General features: G+C 42.6%; 1 protein-coding gene across 2 annotated transcripts in view; it reads left to right on the top strand.

The window, feature by feature from the left end:
* Positions 1 to 20,768, top strand: part of LOC126251872 (luciferin sulfotransferase-like) — a 146,008-nt gene that overhangs the window by 105,131 nt on the left and 20,109 nt on the right. For both annotated transcript variants that reach the window (XM_049952561.1, XM_049952560.1), the window contains exons 2-4: positions 2,964 to 3,060; positions 11,797 to 11,977; positions 13,220 to 13,340. In XM_049952561.1, the coding sequence (XP_049808518.1) occupies positions 2,964 to 3,060; positions 11,797 to 11,977; positions 13,220 to 13,340 (399 nt within the window). The remainder of the gene's footprint in view (positions 1 to 2,963; positions 3,061 to 11,796; positions 11,978 to 13,219; positions 13,341 to 20,768) is intronic.

The raw sequence follows: 20,768 nt of genomic DNA, 5'->3' as shown, positions 1-20,768 counted from the left end.
CATGGGCCATCAGTCCCTAGGCATACACACTACTTAACCTAACTGAAACAAACTTACGCTAAGGACAACACACACACCCATGCCCAAAGGAGGACTCGAACCTCCGACGGGGGCAGCCGCGCGGACCGTGACAATGCACCCGAGGCCGCACTGCTACCCACCTCGGCTTTTGAATTTGGGAAACTAATGTACAGTATCAGGTCCGATCGAAGTGGCTGCAATTTACGCCGGCACGGTAGCTCAGCGTGTTCGGTCAGAGAGCTGGTTGGCCTCTGTAATAAAAAAAACTGAGTGGAAGGATCAACAAACGAACTTGAACGGCTATCATGTGACGTCCGCAACAACCAAACACAACGATCAATAAAAATAAAAATTAAAATTAAAAAAAAAAACGGGGGGAGTCGCGCGAACCGTGAGCAGGCGCCCTAGACCGCGCTGCTACCTCACACGGCTGTTGAATTTGGGAAACTAATGCATCAGTATCAGGTCCGATCGAAGAGGCTGCAATGTTCAAGATCTGAGGTTTTAATGCTATTTTTCTTCTTCATGTGTTTTACTCTTGAAAATAAGTGTTCACAAACGTACGTCTCTGCGCAGTTATGATTTGTAAAAGTCCTACAGAGATGCATGATGAAATTTTTCTTTTAGTTAAACACCAGATTGCGATCTACGCATTCCACCTAAAAATCTTCTGTCAACGTATCTACAATATTTGTAAAACCTGTCGTATAGTTACAAAAATTGTGATTATTTTTTCTAAAATCCTGAAATCGGTTTCAAAATTCTTGCGTCAAATCGAAAAGTATGGCTGTGTATTTCATTCCGTCTTTAGAATTACGTTTCAGTTTATCATACCTTTACATAAAGGATATATATTTTTTTTTTCGTGTGATAGTGCTCACTTCTTGGGCCGCAATGATACTTGCTTTGTGCCGCATGCTGCGCGCTGGTCGTGAATGGGACGCCTCTGGTCTACATGATGGGGACAACAGAACCATAATCTGTTGTAGGAAAAAGCCTTATTCATCTGACGAGGCAGCACGTTTCCATTGATCCACGGTCCATACTGAATAATCCCGTTCTCACTGTAATCGTAACTGATGATGTCGTTGCGTCAGCGTGGGAACACTTCGGTGTCGTCTTCAGCAGAGCCGCATTTCCAAGAATGTGCGTTGGAACTGTTGTACCAGCACTAGCATTCTATTCTGTCGTCAGATCATCCATAGATCGCCACCTCTCCTGCTTTACGGAGCGGGGGAATCACCGACCTTCACGTTCTGTGATGAGGCGTGGACATCAAACACCTTGTCGCCTTCCTCGCGGTTTCACTATTCTTCACACACTTTCTATAGACGCTCACGACTGTAGCACTCGACTAGTTGGCCAGCTTCCTCGTTTCCGCAATGCTTTTTTCCAGACGTTAAGCCACGAGAGTAGCCCGTAGTGTCGCTACAATAACTCCCCATTCGTCTCTGTTTGTTGTTTATTTACTTACCTTACTACGCCACGAGCCCACAGCGCCGCCAAGAAGCATTGTCTCGCGTTGGGCAGTGGTCATAACGTTGTGACCAGTGTGTGTGTGTGTGTGTGTGTGTGTGTGTGTGTGTGTGTGTGTGTGTGTGTGTCTGTGTCTTATAGAACTTCCATTCTAGTTTTGACCAGTAATATTTCCAGTACTGAAAAAATAAGGGTCCAAACATCCCGATATCACTTCGTTCAGAAAGCACGAGCAGGACTGAACACGCTCTGGTTGGTGAAGTACCTGTACCACTTTCACAGCAGAAAGTGTAAGGATGGAGATGCAGGTCTTATTTGATGATAATCTGGTTTTAGGAATATTCTACACATTTTTTTGGTGATAATCTGATTTTAGGAATATTCTACACTTTTTTCAAAAGCTTTCTGTGCACTTGCTTAGTTTACTTATATTTTACTTTTTTATTATGGTGCAGTCACATCTTCCAGTATCAATTTCTTCGTATCTAATTAGCTGGAACGACGACTACCTCAGTTATTTGCGTTGCATTGTGTACTCTTTGTATGCATATGGAATTTTTCCTTTCCACTGCCTCTTCTATTGTCATATTCTCTCTAAATGCATAACGAATAAAATGTTCATAAAGAACCAACGGAACAGTCAATCAATGCCTCTGGATGCTTCAGAAATTCCTGTACAAAGTGATCAAAATAAAACCAGTGCGAACATTCCTCAGCGTATACCAGTCTTTGCATTACGCGTCAACTGTACAACGCTCTGGTCAATATTGTCTGGCGAGGACTCATTCACGGACAGGCTGATCCAGTGTTCAATTAAAAAAAAAAAATAGGAGTCCAGACATCCCGATCTCACTTCATTCAGAAAGCACCGGTAAAACTGAACTCGCACAGATTGGTGAAGTATCTTTAGCTCTTCCGTAACAGAAAGTGTAACGATGGAGATGCAGGTCTTATTCGATAATAATCAGAGATGACTATCTTTCAGATTCCACTTCCATAACAAACCGGATTTCAGATTTCAATTGTCTCCTCTGCAGGCTGTTTTATCACTCGAGCAATATTTTCCGGTGTTCGGACTCATTAGAATAGTTTTCTAATGGACGCTTTCATGTTGAGATTATTGTGTCACGAAATACCGAAAACATATTCGGAAAGGTTTCATTTTGGACGACTTGTACGAAGATTTGTACAAGTCGGCGGTCTTAAGATTTTCCATGCATATCGTTTTTTTTTACCTGTGATTGATTTTCAACATCTCTTGATTGCACAGCTTTTCTGTTCCATTAATTTTTAAATTCCTTCTGTAGCAGAAAAATTTTAAAACTGTCGACTTTGTCTCCTCCGATTTTCTGACTATTCAGTATTAAAAAGTATCCGTTCCCGAATCTTATTCCTCCAGTCCACTTGATTGTTTAATTACAGTATATGCAACAATAATATTTTAATTATTCCATTCTTTTTCACAGGTACAACATGGACACAGGAGATGGTGTGGTGTATTCAGAACGACCTGGATTTCGAGAAAGCAAAAATCCCTCTTCCAGAGAGATTTCCGTTCCTGGAGTAAGTTTAATTTAATAGTCTTGTCAAATTAGAGAATACAAATATCTTTTCTCCTAGCTGCAAATTAAATTGTTTTTATAACACTGCCTTTTCCAAAAGATCAAATGATTTTTACCATGTCATCAGTTGTCAGGATATAAAATATCCAACCTGTCACCTTCTTAAATCGAAGCCTTAAATGAGATCAGTGTCAGCAACTCCTTCAAAAGGCGGCGAATATATAACATTTTTAGGCTTAAAATAATTATACAGCATACCAGTCAAACCTGTTCCACATTTTATGGAAATAAGCCGATACCTATATGATGTAACTTACAAGTGTCTGGGTAACGAAAAAGAAGCAAATAGATGGTTGAAGAAGGCGGTGTTATGAAGACGATATTTAAGTTTTATTTCTCTTCAATCTGCGTTTTTGTACTGCTGAATGAATATGGATTTTATATACGTGTTATGTTTATGTGTTGTTCCAGTAAAGAAACTGCATTCATTCGATGGATGTGTAAGAGTTTGTGGCGTGACAAGCTGTCCCGAACGCAGGGGTCTCGAATTTCCAAACACGCCAGAAGCAGGGACAGCGTGAGCCTTCGCGACCGATGGGCCACACATTCTGTTGGAATTAGAATTCCCTCAGCACTTATGAAATTTCTCTTTTTGAGTCACAGTTTGGACTCTGACTTTACATGGTGGTTTCGCGGACTTAGCCGGATTTTTAAGTGCGTTTCTGAGAACTCAACAATATTTCCAGATGAGGATTCTGATCGAGTGTGGACTTTTACGAGTTAGCGACAGTTAGGACTTATATTTATTTTCATAGTACTGTTGTGAACTAAAGATCTGTGCGTTGGCTTAAAGCGTTGCGACGGGTCAAGAATTATACAGGGTGTTACAAAAAGGTACGGCCAAACTTTCAGGAAACATTCCTCACACACAAATAAAGAAAAGATGTTATGTGGACATGTGTCCGGAAACGCTTAATTTCCATGTTAGAGCTCATTTTAGTTTCGTCCACCTACGCTCAATGGAGCAAGTTATCATGATTTCATACGGGATACTCTACGTGTGCTGCTAGAACATGTGCCTTTACAAGTACGACACAACATGTTGTTCATGCGCGATGGAGCTCCTGCACATTTCAGTCGAAGTGTTCGTACGCTTCTCAACAACAGATTCGGTGACCGATGGATTGGTAGAGGCGGAACAATTCCATGGCCTCCACGCTCTCCTGACCTCAACCCTCTTGACTTTCATTTATGTGGGCATTTGAAAGCTCTTGTCTACGCAACCCCGGTACCAAATGTAGAGACTCTTCGTGCTCGTATTGTGGACGGCTGTGATACAATACGCCATTCTCCAGGACTGCATCAGCGCATCAGGGATTCCATGCGACGGAGGGTGGATGCATGCATCCTCGCTAACGGAGGACATTTTGAATATTTCCTGTAACAAAGTGTTTGAAGTGACGCTGGTACGTTCTGTTGCTGTGTGTTTCCATTCCATGATTAATGTGATTTGAAGAGAAGTAATAAAATGAGCTCTAACATGGAAAGTAAGCGTTTCCGGACACATGTCCACTTAACATATTTTCTTTCTTTGTGTGTGAGGAATGTTTCCTGAAAGTTTGGCCGTACCTTTTTGTAACACCCTGTATGCTCTAAGAGTAACGCTGAAAACTGAGGTGGCTGTGCGTCCTGTGATAGGTACACCTGTACTGAATTCGGCTAATTGACCAAGTCTTTGGAAAGTGGGACAGCTCAAGAACTAACTGCAGGTCAGTAGTTACTTATTGCCTATTTCTGAGCGTAGGCAACTACACGAGAAGTAAATAGGTGGTGAAGAGGGATTGCACAGAAAATTCAAGTCCTACAAAGAGTGTAGCGTTGCCAGTGCTAACTGTGGGGTCATGAAAAGCGAATCTGGTCGGAAATCGACCGCCGCAGGTTTGGCGCACCTACGATCTATGCCGAGAGACCTGCCTGTTTTTATTTATTTATTTTAGAAAAGAAAGAAAGAGACGTTGTTTCATGGAATAGAATGTGTCTTCTCCGCGTTCTCCTTAGGTGGCGACAGGCAACCAATCACGCGCGAAAAATTTCGGAGATCATCACGAAAGCATCCGAAATGCGCTCGTCGTACTTCGTGTGTCGCCGCGAGGGAGGATTCCTTGCCGTTTCTGGTATAAACAATATTAACAATTGTTTCGTTGGGATGGGAATGACTGTTGTTACTTCTCTTTCGCCGCTGTGGGCAGCCACTGCATGAATATCTTTGCTCAGCGTTCACAAGCATAGAAGACTGCTGGTGGTATGAAGCTTTACAAATGGAAGCTAGCATCCACCGGCTTACAGCTGGCCTGATACAATTCTGTCACTGGAAAACTCGACGTGGTCAACAGATGTCCGTCGTCTAGGGCGACAGCTGACATCATCGCGTCTGGCCGGACGAACTGGCCAGGCATTCTAGAGATGGAATTGTGCAACCCACTGGAAGAACATCCTGTGTTTCGACAGTTTGTTGTCTTCATCTCGTTGTCTAGTCTAGAAGTTTGGATTACTACCCCTTGATCATTGCGTCCCATGTTCGATTCCTGAGCGGATACGAGATTTTCTTCGCTCAGGTAATGAGTAGTTCTGTTATTCTCACTATTTCATCACATTTTCACTAACGCACATGTCGCCGAAATCGCGTCAAATAGTAAGACATGCACCAGACGGCCGATCAATCCCAAATGGGGCCTCCTGATTGATTCTGGTTTCGCTTCTCGGTTTTTCCCGCTTTAACATTAACGGCTGTTGTCGCAGATCACGACAGTGCAACCAACAGTCGGTAACTGTATTTATTCTTCGTTTGCTGAGCAGTGGTTTACGTGGAGCACCAGCGCTGATACCTTAAAATTTTTACAGTGTTATCTACACCGTATGAGGGCTCACGAGTCAGTCTACGGATTTCAATAGTTTATTTAAAGCACACGTGTTTTAGGACTTCCAATTTTATTTCAAATAATTCGTCTCAGCTGCAGTAGTTTACGGTGACTCGCCACTTCAGTATTGCTTGTGCACTCACGGGAAACTGAGTGCACTAAATTATTTAGAGCCACAGACAATAATTTGGTTACATTCTAGTTGAGCCATATTCCAGGGGACTTCATAATTTAATATTTATGAGCTGATGGTCTTCTCAGGGGATACCGCCTTAATGTAGCACTACCGGTGCAAGCTAGGAGGTTTGCGTCTCTGACTATGGTAGGTTAAGCAGGCAGTCGATTAGTTACCAGAAGGGTCACACAGGCCTGACAAGCTAAAGGGAAGGAGCCAGGCGAAGTGTGTCTCACAACGTCCTATGATCTCCTGAGCGTGTTCTTACCACGTCCTTTCCCTGTCATCTCCAGTATCAAGTAAAGGGTAGGAGGGACTCTGACGCAGGGAGGTAACCCTTAAAAGAAAACTGGCCGGGTTAGAAATCCACAAAGTGGCAGCCCCACTATTCATCTACATTTGTGTAGCCCTCGTAAGGTGGACACGTGAACTTTCCTAATAACTACTAATACAAAAAACAGCCTCAATCAAGAACAGGTATGACGATGACGAACCGGACGGTGAAACAAGAAGGGTAAATGGAATGCTAATAAAATTAAATTAGCAAAATGAAGTGTCAGAAGATAAATAAACAAAGAAGACGGGTTAGCAGAAATTTAAAAAAAATGTCTAAGGCAGATAGAGGTTCTATAACAGAAACCAATAGAAAGCTTCAAGGTAACAAGTTTGTTGGAGAGTATTTGATATTATATAGTGGAAAAAGAAAAGAGGAGAGAGCCAGCAAAAGATCGCAAATTGTATACACAAGAAATGGGAAAAGAGAGTCGTGTAAATAAACGAATTATAGTTTTAGCAGTCAAGGAGGAGACTTCACTGTCATTACTGTTTACACAACTGAGGAGGGGAAAAAAGGTCTGTATATTTATGTGGCAAACTGTAATCAACTAATATCGAATAATGTTGACAGGATAATTAAATGTAAGGGCATAGATTAAATTCTGTCCCAAACACTGCAGCAACGAAGGGAGAAAACAACATAAATACCAGTGGAAGATTGCTTGGTAATTTTGTTTCTTTTAATAAAAACTAAAGATGACCAATACTTTCCTCTGCAAAAAAAAGGTATCCGTAAATATACAAGGCCAGCAGAGGATTTAAGTGATTTGAGTCTCTTGCTGACTAGGTTATCATTAACGAATAATTTGGAGGAGATAGAAGGGAAAACAGATTGAGCAGGGGATGAAACGTAAGTTCCGAGCATTTCTTGGTGATATCTCAAATAAATATGTACACCAAATGGAGAAAGAGCAAAAGGTTGACAGAAGAAATGGGAAAGGAAGATCTCTATAAAGTATACCTACTAAATGGGATAGAGCACGAGATCTGTGCCACACGGGATTTAACCAAGAACTAGAGCAGAACGAACAATCGGACGAAATAAGTAAGGAATGGAAAAATATTGAAACTGAAGAAGACTTAAAAAGAAAAAACATTAGAAGAAAGAAAGGGGTGAAATGTGGACGCTAGTGTTAGATGAAATTATAAAAAAACAAAATGTTTATCTCAAATCCCTCAATGAGCTAACAGAGGAGAATCATCAAATTGACAACCGATAGAAATGCTAGTAAAGAATGCTAATAAAGAATCTTGGGATAGGTTTATATGCGAAACAGAAGGCTATATTCACGGAACGCAAAAGTTAATTTATAAAACAATGAAAATGTTCAGTCACGTTGAAAAAGAAGTTGCTGAAACAAACAACATTCAACAAGTAAAATGGGTACAACATTATAAGAATTTGGGATGTGAAGAAACATGTTCCACAGAGCATAAAGGCGATGGAATTAAATAGGTTGTGTAGGTGATTTATGTATGAATGAACTGAGAGAAGTCCTCAACTCTACATGAATAGAAAAACTACTGTTATAGATGGTATGAACGCTGAACTGCTAAAATAAGGAGGCACTGTACTACATAAGAGTGCACTGCAATTATTTAATACGTTATGGAGGAATAGAGCTCTCTCAGAACCTTGGTCGCAAGCAAAGGTAATATCACTATTTAGAAATGGAGACTGCGATAATTGCGAGAACTATAGAGAAATCACCTTACTGAGCACTGCACACAGAATTTCGTTTTGTTTTAGTAAACAAGACGTTAAATATTATAAATGAAAGTTTATTGGGTGAAGAAATATGCGATTTCGAAAGGGCAGGTCGACAACGGATGCAGTATTTTTAATTAAGCAAATAATCAGAAAACAGCAATTATTGATTTTACTAAGGCATACGATAATGTTGATAGACAGAAGCAATGCTGCTGGGCAGTGAGTAAATGGAAACGATTGATTTGGAATAATAAATTGTGCTATATTCTGCGACAATCCGGTGAAGGTGTTCGAGATTGGCGAACACCTGGAGAACAGTACATTCCATACCGTGCACTGTCAACAATGAAGTACGGAGGAGGCGGTATTATGGTACGGGAGTGTTTTTCGTTGTTATAGTATGATTCACTTATTGTCCTTAAGAAAACGCTAAATGAGGAAGAATGCGAGTTCATTTTACAGCATTATGTACTGCATAGAGCAGGGGAAAAGTTCGGGGACGATGATTATATCAGCATGACAATCCGCCTTGTCATGAAGCAGCATCTGTGAGACAGTGGTTTGTGGACAATAACATTACTGAAATGGACTGGCGTGCGCAGAGTCCCGACTTGATACCTATGGAACACCTTTGGGATGAATTAGAACGTCGACTTCACTCTTGACCCTATCATCCATCTTGTTTCGGCTGTTGAGGAAGAATGAGCTGCCATCGCTCCACAGACATTCAGACACCTTATTGAACGTGTTCCGAGAAGCGCACAGCCCTGCAAAAAAGGCGAAGGCAGGGTAAACGCAGGGTAAGGGCCTTGCACCAGTGAATACACCGGTTCTCATCAGATCACCGAAGTTAAGCGCTGTCGGGCGTGGCCGGCACTCGGATGGGTGACCCTCCGTGCCGCCATGCGCTGTTGCCATTTTTCGGGGTGCACCCAGCCTCGTGATGTGAATTGAGGAGCTACTCGACCGAACAGTAGCGGCTCCGGTCAAAGAAAACCATCACAACGACCGGGAGAGCGGTGTGCTGACCACACGCCCTTCCTGTCCGCATCCTCATTTGAGGATGACACGGCGGTCGGATGGTCCCGATGTGCCACCTGTTGCATGAAGACGGAGTACTGGGCAAACCCAACATTAATGTCCGCTAGCAAGTGCCTATGTTCTTTCGGTTAATTAGTGTTCCCATAATATCTTATTCTCAGTTTCTAACATCTGGGAAGTTGTGGTTTCACGTCAACACTATATAACAGTACAAAAAGCAGTTTTCAAATTATATTTCTTTTGTTAATAACGATGGTTTAATTATTATACATTCCTTATGCAACGAGTTTTGAAAGTTCATTCAGTTTACACTGGCTTTATCTAGGGCATCATCCACGTTATATCATTCTAACAGTGGCACACCATAGAAATACCTCACATCTTGTAATTTGGAGTATACCTGAGGAAATAACAACAATTTGTCTCACCTTACATAACGATTACGTGAAATAAATTAAAATGTTGTCCTAAATTAGCTCATCGTCGGTAGAGCGTTAAATCCTAATTTTACTTAATTTTTTTCGCTGTGTTCTTGCGTACCGGGGACCCCGAAGCAATTTTACAGCTGCCACTGGCCAACTGCTTCCCACGGTGGCTCCCTCTTTTTATCTCTAAAAATCGCTGTGTAGGAGAATTAGCTTTTAGCTCGCTACAGTGTTAGCTGGGTATTTTTGAGCACATTCATTATCCTTCATAACGCAATTTCTTTGCTTAGAAATGCTCCAATTCGTCAGCACCTAGAAGTTTTTCATGGTATTATAGTATCGGTACAATATCACAAACAGCCCGTCCGACAAAAGAAATTTTAAGTCTTGACAGTTGTATTTAAGGACATTTTATAGAATCATTGTGTTTGAAATTCAGAAATTTATCCCGTTGGCTCCAGTTTCCAGCAGATCTCCGAAAATGCACGGTTCTCTGTGCCTTTTGTCCGTTTCATTTTCAGCTGTAAGGAAATAGTTCGCAGCTCCTCCTGCTATGGTAATCTGGGACTCCCGGTCTAAGACAATTTCTTACTGGAAAATTCTTTTTTGTCTTTGCAAACCCGTTTTTACAGTCTTTGTATGTACGAGGGATTTCAAAAAGTACATTACACATTATTAGAGTAGGCTAAGTAACTGTTATTGAATGTTACACTACACTCCAATGTAACACAGATGGTTCAAATGGCTCTGAGCACTATGGGACTTAACATCTGTGGTCATCAGTTCCCTAGAACTTAGAACTACTTAAACCTAACTAACCTAAGGACATCACATACATCCATGCCCTAGGCAGGATTCGAACCTGTGACCGTAGCGGTCACGCGGTTCCGGACTGAAGCGCCCAGAACCGCACGGCCACACCGGTCGGCTTGTAACACAGATTTTTAGTTTAGTCAGCGAGTCTCTGTATCCAGTGATCGGTTCTTTATACCAACCATTCAATTCCTGGACGACAGAAATCTGCTCCTTGAACATGGAGCCATTAGAGAACCGATATGTGAACGTGCTCAACGTTGGAAAACCTCTTTCCATCCAGATATTCTTTTGTTGACAATATTTCACTACGGCTGGACTTGGCATTGCGTTTGTTTCGTATACCGCCAGAATTTCACAGTGAATCTGTGTGCAATTAAAAGTACTGTCCTGTGTACTTTAAATTTACAGTACATTACCAGTTCCGCATCATTTCGCTTCCACGCTGCGATGCACCTTATCCATACTTCAACGGAACTGTGTCTGCAGGAAACCTGTAACATATACTCTGTTCTAACAATTCACAAAGGTTTTAGCGTGTAAAGACATGTATACCGTACTTTCTAAAGTCCCTATGTATTTTATGATTATACCGGTTTAAATGATTTAGTGCCACCAGCAGCTCTCATTTCCCTCTTTCTGTTCATTGTGTGATTGTACAGTTTCAGTCTTAGACCATTATCAAGTATTTCTACAAAAACAATCTTTGGTGACACGTTATGCCATACAAATCACTGCAAGTCTGCGGCCATAATGTGTATGTTGAGTGCGATGGTACGTGCACCAGCGCTAATTACACGACAACAGCGACACCAACAATTATAAGCACAGTGACAGTGGTTACTATTGAAATATACATAGATGCAGAAATTTGTATAGCATAACATGGTATCGAGGCATTTTTTCCTAAAGATACTTGAAAGAGGGCACTGGACTAGGGTAGCCCGTGCAGCTCCACACCTGCCTGCTAAGCAGGGAGACCTGGGTTCAAATCGTGGCCATGCCACAAATTTTAATTTATTTCTTCAGCTTCTATCATTGATAAAGATGAGACTCAAATGCCTCAAGGAAAATTTAATTATATCAGAGCTATAGACGATTTGATAGTAGTCTAAGACCGAGATTGTACAACGAAATGGCATCAGCATGCGGCATTTAAACGATTAATAGCAGCTGCGGACACAGTCTCAATGAAAATCATGAAATTCGTGTATTGAAAACTTTGCAGTCTGTAGATGTTTACTGTTTAATTTGCATGTTAATAATAGACAGAGACATAATTTAGATTTCTAACGTCAAATTGTCGCTTCATTTTCAGACACTCGCCCCTGTTTGACTACAGAGATATTCTGCCCAGAATCCCCGACTTGAAGTTGCCCTTGTATGTAACAAATTCGGTGAAGTACATAGACGAGATGCCTTCGCCGCGTTTTATAAAGACACACATTCCCTGGGAGCTGCTGCCTCGGCAGATACAAGATGGATCAGTAAAGCCCAAGGTATCTATGCCAAAGTCATACTGGAAAGAGTTTACCATGTGTCATCAAATGTGTGATTTTTAGACATTCTTATTGTGCTTCTCAATGAACGCCTGTAATGATATACTGTAATGTTAATCGAGCATTATACAAAATCTTTTACCCGTTTTGATTTCCTATTGAAAGCATTAACCTTCTTTGTGCTGAATTCAGACTTTGTAGATAAAAAGTGCCTTGCTCTGGGACAAAATAAAGCTAAAATATTAAATTAAAAAACTTAATTGTGATTCACCAAAATATTCCAGCATGTAGCATGACATTAGGACTCAAATACGTCTTTCATCCCAGTAATAACATGTTTTCTGGGATTGCTTTGATGGATTTTATTTATAAATTGACAACTGAAATACATAAATATACTTAGGATCACGAAATGTTATTTTTTATTACATTTGGAAACACAACCAGAATTTTTTTCAAAATTATGGTATTTCTTTATAGCATTTCAGAAAACAGTTCCTTCTTTTCCGAAACAGAGATATGTTTTGCACTTAGTGCATTGTACAAATGTGATATTCTTACATGAAGGTAACACGAATATGAAAAGGCTTCCCCGTGTTTTTATTCATCATCTTGGGTAGCTTCATGACGTGGACGTCCTTGCTGTTGGTGATGGCAACGGCTCTGATGTTCTGGTGCGTTTCCTCACTTGAAGTGCGTTATCTTTATCATTGTTCCTTCCCTTCTACTTCACTCTCTTCATCTTCTTGCATCCTCTCTTGTGAATGTGAACGTGTAGGTCATTTCTGAATATGGACCAGCGCTATATCGAAAAAGATAAAACACCGTATTGTTGTGTAGAAATAATCAATCACGAGCAATGAATCAATCGATAGCGTAGCATAAATTAACACATTGTAGCATGTTCTAAACACATTCTAGTTCGAAATTACTGAAAAAAAGCAGAAATAACCTTCACTGCTCGAAGCCATGCTGACACTGTGGTAAACAGCTTTTTTTAGTCAGATGCTGCAACCTACTTCGCAAAAACGAAAACGGGTAATTTACAGAAAGCACGTGGCGTAAAGTACTCACTATAATCAGGCACAGCAAGGTTGTTAACTGCCTGAGCTGAGAAAAATGGTTGTAGCGTATATGTTACATAAGGACTGAGGAAGTTAATTAGTTTGTAGTAATTGGTTTGGTGCTGCATGAAGTATTAGCTTTTGCACACAGTGACATTACTTTCTCGTTGATCTACAGGTAATATACGTGGCCCGCAATGCAAAGGACACGTGTGTTTCCTACTACCATCATTGTAAGCTCCTCGAAGGCTATAAAGGCAGTTTCGACGATTTCTGCAAGCTGTTTCTGGGAAATTCTGGTAAGTGCATGGACTTCAGTTTATCGGTTTTTCAAGGTAATAGTAATTTTTAATTGTACAATGTGCTTGAAATTACAATAATACGTCCGTATTGTTGCGCCCTCTTATATTCGCACATGTTTTATGAAAGGCCCCAGGTTATCATTTATTGGCAAGAGGTGCCTCGTTATTACGACGGGCTACATTCATGGATGTTCAGAGAACATACGACCCACTTTCTTTCCTCAGCGTTGTGTATTACGTGTGAGTCAGTGGTATATAGGGATTTTTAAGTGTAAAAGTTTAGTATATGTTGGTACGGTGGATTATGGAAATGAAGAGAAGGGAGAGGGTGGAACCTAGCACCAAAACGTTGCCAACTCGAATAATATCAAGAGGGGCGCTGTCGCCAACCTGACAAACGATTATGATCAGCAGTGACGAAACATTGCAGACTGGTTCGAGATAAGCCCAAGACACAGTGTAATAATGAGAGAATGCACACCATAAGGTCACATAATGGTGAAGACGATCCCTTACACCATCCGGATTCGAACCGATACATTTTTTCGCAACATCATCAGCTACAGAAAAGTAGCGAAAGATAAAGAGTTTAACGTGCAGTCGTCGATGTAGTCGTCAGTTGAGGAAGGATGGCAAAAGAAATCGAGCGCGGTTGTCCAATCATTCGCTTACAGTGGTTTTGAAAAACCACTGAAAACACACGAATAAATTTGGATTATGAGATGGGGACGCTGGTCCTACGATTGCAAGCCATCATGTCGTTCACGACGTTACCTCGCTTGGTGAGCTTCGTAGACGGCTTACACAGACAAGGCATATTATTAAGATCTACCTGTCAAGCTCGTATTTACGCGTAGTCTATCTAGGGCCCGCACAGCAAAGGGCACGCTCCACAAAAATTGTAAATAAAAAATCTTTGTTATAGTACTGGGCGAAGGCCCTCTTGCAAATGACGTAGAACGTAACTGCTTTATAGGAGCGTATTCGGCTGAACTTTTTGGTGGAAGCTGATGTGAATTGAGTTAGCATTTAGCTCTCAAACGCTCTGACAACAGGCAAATGTCAACAGGAATTCGTGCATCTGTATAAAAGAACGATGCGCGAAACACACAACTTCCAGCTTCATACCTTAACGAAAGATCTTGTCGAGAACCCGAGAAAATTATGGTCATACGTAAAACTACTAAGCTAGTCGAAAGCTTGTATCCCTTCACTCGTCGATGAGCTTCGTGTAGCAGGAAAAGGAAAGCCGACGTTTTAAATTTCGCGTTTAAGAAGTCATTTGCGCAGGAAGATGTTACATACAACAGTTGAAAACAAATAAGTCGCCAGGTCCAGATGGAATCTGAGTACTCTGCGGCATTGGCCCATTACTTAGGTCGTTTTTTGTCGCGAATATCTCGCCCAGCGCAAAGTCCCACGCGACTGGAGAAAAGCGCAGACAACCCCTGTCTAGATAAAGGTAGAAGGATAGAGCCCCATATTTAGAGACCAATATATTTAACATCGGTCTGTTGCAGAATTCTTGAACACATGCAATTTCCTTGAACCAGAAAAGCTTCCGTCCAGGAACCAGCACTGGTTTGGTAAGCACTGCTCGCTCAAAACTCAGCTTGGCCCTTTGTTCTGATGATATCCTGCGAACTATGGATGAAGCGTAACATGCAGATTTCACATTCCTAGATTTCCGGAAGATATTTGACCGGTGTTCCACTGCAGACTGTTGAGAAGCTCCGAGCATGTAAAATAGGTTCCCAGACGTGTGAGTCGCTGGAAATTTTCTGTAGTAATAGGAGCTAGTACATTGTCCTCGACGGCGAGTGTTCGTCAGAGACAATGATGTCGTCAGGAGAGAGCCTGGGAAGTGTCATAGAACTTATTCTCTTTCTACGTAAGTGATCTGACGGACAGGAAGAGCAGCAACTTGCGCTTGTTTGCCGATGACGCTGTGGTGTCGTCGTCGAGTGACTGTAAGAGGACACAAAATGACTTTGACAAGTTTTCTAGGTGGTGTGATGAATGGCAGCTACCGCTAAATGTAAGTTAAGCGTAAGAGTGGAAAAAACAATCCTGTAACGTTGGAATACGGCATTAGCAATGTGGGCTTGTCACAGTCACATAGATTTAATATCTGTGTGTACGTTGCAAAGCGACATGAAGTGGAATGAACACGTCATGTTGCTATTACGGAAGGCGAATAGTCGACTTCGTTTTATTGGGAGAATTTTTGGAAAGTTTAGCTCATCTACAAAGGAGACTGAGTATAAAACACATTTTTAAGTAGGTCCTACTGCTGGATTGTTTGGAATCCCAAAGAGGTCGGATTAAAGGAAGACATCGAAGCAATTCAGAGGCGCTGCTATGTTTGTTGTCCGCAAGTTCGATCAGCACGCAAGTGTTACAGAATGCATCGTGAGCGCTAAAGGAAATCCCTGGAGGGAAGGCGACTTTCCTTCCGAAAGGCACTATTGAGGAAATGCCGCCACACGACATGGCATGGACTCGACTAATGTCTGAAGTACTGCTGGAGGGAACTGACACCGTGAATCCTGCACGCCTGTCCATAGATCCGTAAGAGTACGAAGGGGTGGAGATTTCTTCTGAGCACGTTGCAAGGCATCCCAGATGTGCCCAATAATGTTCATGTCTCGGGAGTTTGGCGGCCAGAGGAAGTGTTTAAACTCAGAATAGTGTTAAAAAAAACGGTTCAAATGGCTCTGAGCACTATGGGACTTAACTTCTAAGGTCATCAGCCCCCTAGAACTTAGAACTACTTAAACCTAACTAACGTAAGGACATCACACACATCCATGCCCGAGGCAGGATTCGAACCTGCGACCGTAGCGGTCGCGCGGTTCCAGACTGTAGCGCCTAGAACCGCTCGGCTACTCCAGCCGGCCAGAATAGTGTTCCTGGAGCCACTCTGTAGCTATTCTGGACGAGTGTGGTATCGCATTGTTCTGCTGGAATTGCTCAAGTCCGTCGGAATGCACAATGGACATGAATGGATGCGGGTGATCAGACAGGATGCTTACGTACTTGTCACCTGTCAGAGTCATATCTAGACGCATCAGGGATCCCATATCACTGCAACTACACGAGCCCCACACAATCACACAGCCTCCACCGGCTTGAACGGTCCCCTGCTGACATGCAGGTTCCATGAATTCATGAAGTTGTCTCCATACCCGTACAAGTCCACCCGCCATGTACCATTTGAAACGAGACCAGGCAACATGTTTCCATTCATCAACAGTCCAATGTCGGTATTGACGGGCCCAGGCGAGGCGTAAAGCTTTGTGTTGTGCAGTCATCAAGAGTACACGAGTGGGCCTACAGCTCCGAAAGCCCACATCGATGACGCTTCCTCGATTGGTTCGCATGCTGACACTTGTTGATGGCCCAGCACAGAAATCTGCAGCAATTTGCGGAAGGGTCGCACTTCTTTCACGTTGAACGATTCTCTTCAGTCGTCGATGGTCCCGTTCTTGCAGGATCTTTTTCCGACCGTAGCGATGTCGGAGATTTGATATTTTACCAGATTCCTGATATTCAAGGTGCACTCTTGAAATGGTCGTAGGGGAAAATCCCCACTTCGTCGCTACCTCGGAGATGTCGTGTACAATCTCTCGTGCGCCGACTACAACATCACGTTCAAACTCATTTAAATCTTGATACCCTGCCATTTTAGCAGCAGTAACCAATGTAACAACTGCGCCAGACACTTGTTGTCTTATATAGGCGTTGCCGATCTCATCACCGTATTCTGTCTGCTTACATATCTCTGTTTTTGAATACGCACGCCTACAGCAGTTTCTTTGGCGCTTCAGTGTGCAATGATTAATAGCACGCTTGTTATGCCGATATATTGCTTCCAAACACGTACAGATCAACACCTTCGTGTGTCAGTGGTGTGGAAATACTCCGCAGGCCGCTTCGCAGTTCTACATCTACATCTACATCTATACTCCGCGAGCCACCTTACGGTGTGTGGCGGAGGGTACTTATTGTACCACTATCTGATCCCCCCTTCCCTGTTCCATTCACGAATTGTGCGTGGGAAGAACGACTGCTTGTAAGTCTCCGTATTTGCTCTAATTTCTCGGATCTTTTCGTTGTGATCATTACGCGAGATATATGTGGGCGGTAGTAATATGTTGCCCATCTCTTCCCGGAATGTGCTCTCTCGTAATTTCGATAATAAACCTCTCCGTATTGCGTAACGCCTTTCTTGAAGTGTCCGCCATTGGAGCTTGTTCAGCATCTCCGTAACGCTCTCGCGCTGACTAAATGTCCCCATGACGAATCGCGCTGCTTTTCGCTGGATCATGTCTATCTCTTCTATTAATCCAACCTGGTAGGGGTCCCATACTGATGAGCAATACTCAAGAATCGGACGAACAAGCGTTTTGTAAGCTACTTCTTTCGTCGATGAGTCACATTTTCTTAGAATTCTTCCTATGAATCTCAACCTGGCGCCTGCTTTTCCCACTATTTGTTTTATGTGATCATTCCACTTCAGATCGCTCCGGATAGTAACTCCTAAGTATTTTACGGTCGTTACCGCTTCCAATGATTTACCACCTATGGCATAATCGTACTGGAATGGGTTTCTGCCCCTATGTATGCGCATTATATTACATTTATCTACGTTTAGGGAAAGCTGCCAGCTGTCGCACCATTCATTAATCCTCTGCAGGTCTTCCTGGAGTACGTACGAGTCTTCTGATGTTGCTACTTTCTTGTAGACAACCGTGTCATCTGCAAATAGCCTCACGGAGCTACCGATGTTGTCAACTAAGTCATTTATGTATATTGTAAACAATAAAGGTCCTATCACGCTTCCTTGCGGTACTCCCGAAATTACCTCTACATCTGCAGATTTTGAACCGTTAAGAATGACATGTTGTGTTCTTTCTTCTAGGAAATCCTGAATCCAATCACAAACCTGGTCCGATATTCCGTAAGCTCGTATTTTTTTCACTAAACGTAAGTGCGGAACCGTATCAAATGCCTTCCTGAAGTCCAGGAATACGGCATCAATCTGCTCGCCAGTGTCTACGGCACTGTGAATTTCTTGGACAAATAGGGCGAGCTGAGTTTCACATGATCTCTGTTTGCGGAATCCATGTTGGTTATGATGAAGGAGATTTGTATTATCTAAGAACGTCATAATACGAGAACATAAAACATGTTCCATTATTCTACAACAGATTGACGTAAGCGAAATAGGCCTATAATTATTCGCATCTGATTTATGCCCCTTCTTGAAAATGGGAACGACCTGCGCTTTCTTCCAGTCGCTAGGTACTTTACGTTCTTTCAGAGATCTACGATAAATTGCTGATAGAAAGGGGGCAAGTTCTTTAGCATAATCACTGTAGAATCTTACGGGTATCTCGTCTGGTCCGGATGCTTTTCCGCTACTAAGTGATAGCAGTTGTTTTTCAATTCCGATATCGTTTATTTCAATATTTTCCATTTTGGCGTCCGTGCGACGGCTGAAGTCAGGGACCGTGTTACGATTTTCCGCAGTGAAACAGTTTCGGAACACTGAATTCAGTATTTCTGCCTTTCTTCGGTCGTCCTCTGTTTCGGTGCCATCGTGGTCAACGAGTGACTGAATAGGGGATTTAGATCCGCTTACCGATTTTACATATGACCAAAACTTTTTAGGGTTCTTGTTTAGATTGTTTGCCAATGTTTTATGTTCGAATTCGTTGAATGCTTCTCTCATTGCTCTCTTTACGCTCTTTTTCGCTTCGTTCAGCTTTTCCTTATCAGCTATGATTCGACTACTCTTAAACCTATGATGAAGCTTTCTTTGTTTCCGTAGTACCTTTCGTACATGATTGTTATACCACGGTGGATCTTTCCCCTCGCTTTGGACCTTAGTCGGTACGAACTTATCTAAGGCGTACTGGACGATGTTTCTGAATTTTTTCCATTTTTGTTCCACATCCTCTTCCTCAGAAATGAACGTTTGATGGTGGTCACTCAGATATTCTGCGATTTGTGCCCTATCACTCTTGTTAAGCAAATATATTTTCCTTCCTTTCTTGGCATTTCTTATTACACTTGTAGTCATTGATGCAACCACTGACTTATGATCACTGATACCCTCTTCTACATTCACGGAGTCGAAAAGTTCCGGTCTATTTGTTGCTATGAGGTCTAAAACGTTAGCTTCACGAGTTGGTTCTCTAACTATCTGCTCGAAGTAATTCTCGGACAAGGCAGTCAGGATAATGTCACAAGAGTCTCTGTCCCTGGCTCCAGTTCTGATTGTGTGACTATCCCATTCTATACCTGGTAGATTGAAGTCTCCCCCTATTACAATAGTATGATCACGAAACTTCTTCACGACGTTCTGCAGGTTCTCTCTGAGGCGCTCAACTACTACGGTTGCTGATGCAGGTGGTCTATAGAAGCATCCGACTATCATATCTGACCCACCTTTGATACTTAACTTAACCCAGATTATTTCACATTCGCATTCGCTAATAACTTCACTGGATATTATTGAATTCTTTACTGCTATAAATACTCCTCCACCATTGGCGTTTATCCTATCCTTGCGGTATATATTCCATTCTGTGTCTAGGATTTCGTTACTGTTCACTTCCGGTTTTAACCAACTTTCCGTTCCTAATACTATATGCGCACTATTTCCTTCAATAAGAGATACTAATTCAGGAACCTTGCCCTGGATACTCCTGCAGTTTACCAATATTACGTTGACTTTTCCTGTTTTTGGTCTCTGAGGACGGACGTTCTTTATCAACGATGCTGATGTTCTCTCTGGTAAGCCGTCAGGTATTTTATCGTTTCGCCCAAGGGGGGGTCCCTCTAACCTAAAAAACCCCCGTGTGCACGCCACACGTACTCTGCTACCCTAGTAGCTGCTTCCGGTGTGTAGTGCACGCCTGACCTGTCTAGGGGGGCCCTACAGTTCTCCACCCAATAACGGAGGTCGATGAATTTGCAACCATTATAGTCGCAGAGTCGTCTGAGCCTCTGGTTTAGACCCTCCACACGGCTCCAAACCAGAGGACCGCGATCGACTCTGGGCACTATGCTGCAGATATTAAGCTCAGCTTGCACTCCGCGTGCGATGCTGGTTGTCTTCACCAAATCAGCCAGTCGCCGGAAGGAACCAAGGATGGCCTCAGAACCCAAGCGGCAGGCGTCATTCGTTCCGACATGTGCTACTATCTGCAGCCGGTCACACCCAGTGCGTTCAATAGCTGCCGGAAGGGCCTCCTCCACATTACGGACGAGACCCCCCGGCAAGCACACCGAGTGCACACTGGCATTCTTCCCCGACCTACCCGCTATTTTCCTAAGGGGCTCCATAACCCGCCTAACGTTGGAGCTCCCTATAACTAATAGGCCCGCCCTCTGTGACTGTCGGGACCTTGCCGG

This window comes from Schistocerca nitens, chromosome 4 (genome assembly GCF_023898315.1).
Source record: "Schistocerca nitens isolate TAMUIC-IGC-003100 chromosome 4, iqSchNite1.1, whole genome shotgun sequence".
Taxonomy (NCBI): Eukaryota; Metazoa; Arthropoda; class Insecta; order Orthoptera; family Acrididae; genus Schistocerca; species Schistocerca nitens.
This window is presented reverse-complemented; position numbering and strand designations above follow the sequence as displayed.